The sequence below is a fragment of the Chenopodium album genome, chromosome 21, assembly GCF_948465745.1.
Source record: "Chenopodium album chromosome 21, dcCheAlbu1.1, whole genome shotgun sequence".
Lineage (NCBI taxonomy): Eukaryota > Viridiplantae > Streptophyta > Magnoliopsida > Caryophyllales > Amaranthaceae > Chenopodium > Chenopodium album.
Window position 1 is genome coordinate 11,353,932 of NC_137854.1, and position 6,602 is coordinate 11,360,533.

General features: G+C 37.2%; 1 protein-coding gene across 1 annotated transcript; it reads left to right on the top strand.

Annotated features, from left to right (window-relative positions):
* The first annotated feature begins 178 nt into the window (after positions 1-178).
* Positions 179-5,528, top strand: LOC145600363 (uncharacterized). The gene is made up of 9 exons (XM_081656267.1): positions 179-197; positions 290-369; positions 531-594; positions 721-811; positions 887-951; positions 1,047-1,118; positions 1,212-1,429; positions 1,482-2,094; positions 2,203-5,528. The coding sequence occupies exons 1-9, from the start codon at positions 179-181 to the stop codon at positions 5,526-5,528; spliced, it is 4,548 nt and encodes a 1,515-aa protein (XP_081512393.1).
* Positions 5,529-6,602: the final 1,074 nt, after the last annotated feature.

Sequence of the window (6,602 nt, forward strand, 5' to 3'; positions counted from 1 at the left end):
TAGGAGTCTAGCACTTACTTGGAATTATTAGAAATTTTACTTTTTCTTCTCCTGAACTATGTGCCTTCTTCGTATAATATATAGTGTTGCTGGAAAAAAATGTAAATTGGAATAGGTAAGATTAAACTTAGAAGAGGTAACAGGATGGGAAGGTGACGAATTTCAGAGGCTTTATAAAATGTCGAAAGGAAAATATTGTTAGTGATATGCAGAATTTCTTAAAAAGAAAAAAAGCAATTTAGTAGATTAGTAGTATTCATTTTGTTTTGTTTTATGGCATTGAAAATAGGGGGCTTGATCACATTCAGGAATTATTGTATTGATGCTGCCTTGATCACAGGATGTTATGCAAAACAAATACTAGAACAGGTAAACATCTAGGTTGATGTATCAGGTTGTTGGAACTTTTGTAAATTTAATTTGCAGAACCTTTTAAATACCTGCTCGTTTTACAGACCCAAAAACATCTTCTGAATTGCAACTACGGAGAATTTAATATGTTTTCTTTTTACAGTAAATGACATAAACAGGAATCATCAGTATCTTGTGCACATTCTATGTTGAGATTGCTTGATCTGCACCAAAGTAATATGGGTATGTCTCAAAATTGACATGATGTTTAGGATGGATTTTTTTACATATGCTCATTGCTATACTTATTTATGGTGTTTGTTTAGTGTCTATTTTACTGAGTTACTGCTTTAAATATTTATATGATAGCTGAAGCACCTGTTAATTTTAAGAGACCATCAAGTAAAGGGCGGAAATCAAAGCGAATGAGTGATTTGATATCAACTTATAATTCTTCTAGGTAAAATATATGACTTATAATAATGGATTTTATTTTTTGTGAAGAAAATTCATAAATTCTTTATGCTTTCCACAGTCAAGCAGAACAATCAAAGTCCAAAAAGGCGAAATCAAGGCCTTCAACATATACTGTACTTGAAAGTGGGTATTTTGCCTTGGTTTAGGTTTATAAAGTAGATATATATGTGGTGCTTTTTAATCGGACCTGGCGTAATTTTCTCTTTGTACTGCTACAGAAAGACCCGTGTCTCTTAAAATTGCACCATCAAATGCACAGAGTTCAAAGCAGCTAAGGGATGCTGCTAAAAGTAAGTCTTAGTCGTGATTTCAGTTAATAGAGTTAACACATATATGCTGTTGCACAATACAGTTATTCTAGATATTCTTTTATATTATTGCAGAAATCCCTGCGGCTACTATAGGAAGACCATTACCTACGCAACCCCTAGAATTATCTCCGCCTACCTACTGTGTTAAGTGCGGGGCTAAAAAGTTTGCGTTTGAAACCTTGCATTTCTGCTGTGGCAATGGTGATATTAAAATAGCTGCAAATGAATATCACCCTGAATTAGTGAGACTTTTTACTTCAAGGGATGAAGATGCTGTGCATTTTCAAAAAGTATGCTCGATTATACAATAACTTATTTGCCTTTAGTTCCATTGGAGATAAGACTGATAGAGAAACATATAAAGGTATATATGTCTTTAAATTACATGGCCAAATATATCATTCTGTACCAGAATTAATACCAGATGAGGATGGTCCAAAGTATCTGCAGCTTTATTTCTATGATGGCCAAAACGAATTGAAACACAGAACAAATTGCTTTCCTGAATTAAGACAGGATGTTATAGACAAATTAATGCAAATAACTAAAGATAATCCATATGCAAGATTTTTCAGATCTTTGAGAGAAGTAAATGTTGATGAAAGTACTAACATTATAATAAATTCAAACACTGTGCCAGATCAAAGGGTGTATAATGCTCCCACTTCAGATGAAGTTGCTATTATCTGGCCTGATAGTGTTTCATCGAGTCAGAGTTCATGGCCACATATTCTTGTGACAGAAAAATCTGCAAAATCCCATCGAATTGCCCATTTTTATGGGTGCTATGATCCTTTACAGTATCCGCTGCTCTTTCCAAGAGGCGAATGCGGTTGGCATCAGGGTCTTAAAAAAACTTCTTATGGTGGAGATAGGCAAGTGGCAGCAGAACCTGATCCTATTTATTCATGTGCAGTGCACACTCCGGCAGATTTCCTGGATGCAGAAGCTGCTCGTAAGTCCCTAACAAGACTATGGGATTTTTTGGGTTAATTACTTCTTTGCCTATGTTTCCTTAGGATTTGCTTAGTTTGAATTTTTTCTTGGATTTTAATGTATATAGGAGCTTCCGGAAGACATACCAAAGCTGATAAGAATATCTCCGCAAGGGAGTACTATGCTTATAAGCTTCAAATTAGACCAGGAAACATGCTGTTAAGAGCTGGGCGTGCATTTCTGCAATATATCACAGACATGTATATCAAGGTTGAAAATACAAGGTTAGATTTTTTCCGGCAAAATCAAGATACAATAAGAGCCGATCTTTATAAAGGAATTCTTGACACAGTAGAGAGCGGACAGACAAGTGCGGCTGATGTTGGTCATAAGTTCATTTTGCCACCATCATTTATAGGAGGCCCTCGTGATATGAAAAGGAGATATCTGAATGCAATGGCTCTTGTGCAGAAATATGGGAAACCTGATCTCTTTGTCACTATGACATGCAATGCAAATTGGCCAGAGATAAAAGCCGAACTAGAGCCTGGTGAGACTGCACAAGACCGACCGGATTTAGTAGCTCGTATATTTCGGGCAAAGTTAATTGCTCTGAAAAAAAAAATCAAGAAAGACATGGTATTTGGTAAAGTGGCAGCGATGATATATGTTGTAGAATTTCAAAAAAGAGGATTGCCACATGCTCATTTCCTGTTGATTCTGGAACAGCAACATAAGATGAAATCTCCTGCTGATTATGATAAGTATGTTTGTGCAGAGATACCTCCTGTGACTCAGCCTGAACTGCGTAAGATTGTAGTAAGGCATATGATGCATGGACCATGTGGCCAATTAAATCCAGAGTGCCCTTGTATGAGAAAGAAGGATAATCACTTTTCTTGTAAAAATGGATATCCAAAGCAATTCACCGCACAAACAACAACAAATAAAGATGGTTATCCTTGCTATAAGAGAACTGATACCGGAGAACAAGTGAAGGTCAGAAATGCTGAGTTAGATAATCGATGGGTTGTACCTTATAACCCTTACCTCACAGCACTCTTTGATTGTCATTTAAATGTAGAAGTTTGTTCAACTATAAAAGCGGTGAAATACTTACATAAATATGTCTACAAAGGGCATGATCGAGTGGCCTTCAATATTTCGGCTGAGGATAGAAATTCTGGAGATGAAATTGCTCAGTTTCAGTCAGGACGGTGGGTGTCACCGTGTGAAGAGGCTTGGAGAATTTTCGGGTTTGATTTATTTGAAATGTATCCACCAGTCTTACCTCTGTCTGTTCATATTCCAGACATGAATACTGTCTATGTACGCCCGTATGAACGTCTGGATGTAGGTATTGCAAGCGGTGTTTATGCTAGGACTCAATTAACAGAGTTCTTCCGTATGAATGCAGCTACTGATAATGGTCTTGGTTACTTATATGGAGAATTTCCAGAACATTATAAGTGGGATGCTTCAGCAAAATCATGGTCCAACCAACAAAATAAAAAAAAGATGGTTGGGCGATTAACTTTTGTGTCTCCTTCTGAAGGTGAACGCTTTTACCTTCGACTGCTATTACTGCATTTCAGGAGTCCAAAATCTTTTACAGACTTACGCACAGTTCAAGGTTATGTATGTGCAACTTTCAAGGAAGCATGTCTTAAAGCTGGCATTTTAGAAGAGGATGATGCCGCAAGCATTTGTTTAGCTGAAGCAACTGAAATTCAGCTCCCTGAGGCTCTACGCCGGCTATTTGCAACTGTTCTTATATTTTGTCAGCCGAGTGATCCCGAAGAACTGTGGCGCAAATATTATTCTCCATTGTCAGAAGATTTTGCACAAAAAAATTCTGGTGCAGAAGCCAAAATTAAAAAACTAACTATCAGATCAGTGGAGCAACATCTAGAGGCTATGGGGAAGTCATTATCTGCCTGTGGTCTGGCTGTTTTAATGGATGACGATGAAAGCCAGATTAATAGAACAAAAGACATTCAAGATGCCTTAGATGCTCCAATTCCTCAGGCTTGTATAGACAGCCGTGGCCTACTAAATACAGCGCAGAAAGAAATTTTTACATGTATTATGCAGCATATAGTGGAAGGAAAACCAGGGGCATTTTTCGTAGATGGTCCTGGTGGAACCGGCAAAACGTTCTTATATAATGCGCTGTATGCTGAGATCCGCCTTATGAATAAGATTGTTTTACCTACCGCTACATCTGGAATAGCTGCAGCAAATATTCCCTCAGGTAGAACAGCACACTCAAGATTTAAGATTCCAATGGACAGCGATACTTCATTAGCCTGCAGCGTCTCTAAGCAAAGTAGCTTAGCAGCGTTAATAAAAGAAACAGCTCTTATAATATGGGATGAAGCATCAATGGCAAACAAGCAAAATCTAGAATCTCTAGACTTTCTATTACAAGACATATGTGATAGTGATGTGATATTTGGTGGGAAAGTAATTGTCTTCGGTGGAGACTTTCGACAAGTGTTTCCTGTTGTTCCTAACAAGACTCAGAGAGAAGCAGTCGAAGCAAGTGTAGTGAGTTCTTATATATGGCAGCATTTGAGGAGATTCAGGTTAACTGAAAATCTAAGAGCTAGGGAAGATCCTTCATTCTGTCAGTTTTTACTTGCACTGGGAAACGGTGAACTGCAGACCAAGGAAAGTGATTTTGTTGAGTTGCCGCCTCAGATAGTGCAGACTTTCCAACCTGATGCTGATCCAATAGATGAGTTACTTGAATCTTCTTTTCCAGAACTTGGTTCAGGTGCTCTGGATCCTCAAATCTTTTCAAGAAGGGCTGTTCTAACACCTATAAACGACGATGTTGACACTATAAATTCGTTCATGATTGAGAGATTCCCAGGACAAGCCATATCTTATACAAGCTGTGACAGTATTCTAGATGATAGTGGCAGTGTATATCCTACGGAATTCCTGAATAAACTATGTCCGGGTGGAATGAGCCCTCACAATCTTATGCTCAAAGAAAACTGCCCAGTAATATTACTTAGAAACCTCCTGCCGTCTTCTGGTTTATGCAATGGAACACGCCTTATATGTAAAAGGTTTTCCCCTAATTTAATTGAGTGCGTGATTTCTGTCGGACAATATCAAGGAGAACATGTATTTATACCCAGAATTAAACTCAGACCATCAAGTTCTCAAAAATATCCTTTCCAATTTCAGAGGAGCCAATTTCCTATCAAGCTGAGCTTTGCAATGACTATTAACAAGTCACAGGGTCAAACTTTAGATCAAGTGTTAGTCTATCTCCCTCGTTCGTGTTTTTCACATGGTCAGTTATATGTGGCTCTTTCACGTGCACGGTCTGCAGATAAAGTGAGGGTTATATCAGTAGCTCCTACTTTACAGCATTCAGAGAACTCTGTTAAAAATGTCGTATCTTATGCTGTCCTAAAGCTAGCAGGAGTAATCTAGGTGATTATACGCCAACCAAGCTTAGTAAGTTGATTTTTCTCCGTGTCTAACTTTACTACATTGCAGGGAAAAAAATTTCAAGAGAAAGTTAGGCAAACAAATTACTAATAAGATAAGCATTAAAGAGCATACATTTATAGGTGAACTAAGGTGATTTGAAGAGTTTCTTATATGTGATAAATACAGACTGAAATTGTTTTAAAATTAATACTTGGTTACTTGGTCTTTGTGTTGCACTGTAAATTGTTCTTGATTAAAAGAATGATTAGACAATGGTAGGTGTAAGGTGCTACTCCACTACTCCATGACATTTTTTATGGGTAATTTGTCCAAATTTATCGAATTTGTTTGCCTATTAGTTACTGTACTATGTTACTTTGTGTTTTATGGTAAATGAGGCAAATTGTAATTTTGTATATGTATGATGTCAATTACTGTAAGATACTTAGATGTGGGTAAAATGGATTTTTTCAAAGAGCTTGTCTTGTTGATTTGAAACTCAACCAAGTTTATTTAACTATATTTCAATTTCAGGTCCTTCAAAAGTTCAGAAGCGGCCTCCAGAGCAATTTTGTGAGCATGGTTTTGTCATAGCTAAAGCACCCTGAGTTGAGAAATGCAGCTTAGAAGTTGTTTAGAAAGCCAGAACTTAATTCTAGACCTAATGTTTTCTTTCGAGAGTGTTGAAGCTGCAATAAAGTTTGTTCTTGCCAATGGTGAAGAGCCAGGTATCATATTGCACATGCAGTGACAAGCCAGGTATCATATTGCACATGTCATATATAAACATTTTGTGCGCTTCGAACCTCCTAAGGTTCGATAAAGAGCCTGAGTTTCATAAAGCCTGATAGAGATTATTAGCTTTGCCTCTATTTCCTATACACAGCTGATTTCCAGAATACATCTCTGTCCTCTCACTCTCTCCTCTATTGTGGTGCACTCCGAGTTTCCCATTGAAGCGTTATCTAAGCTTCCTACATTGAAACTTCTTGTGATTTGAGGTAAATTTTTATCCTTCTTTATGACCATTGAGTATGAATTTGACAATCTACAGTTTAATTTTACTCATATTTT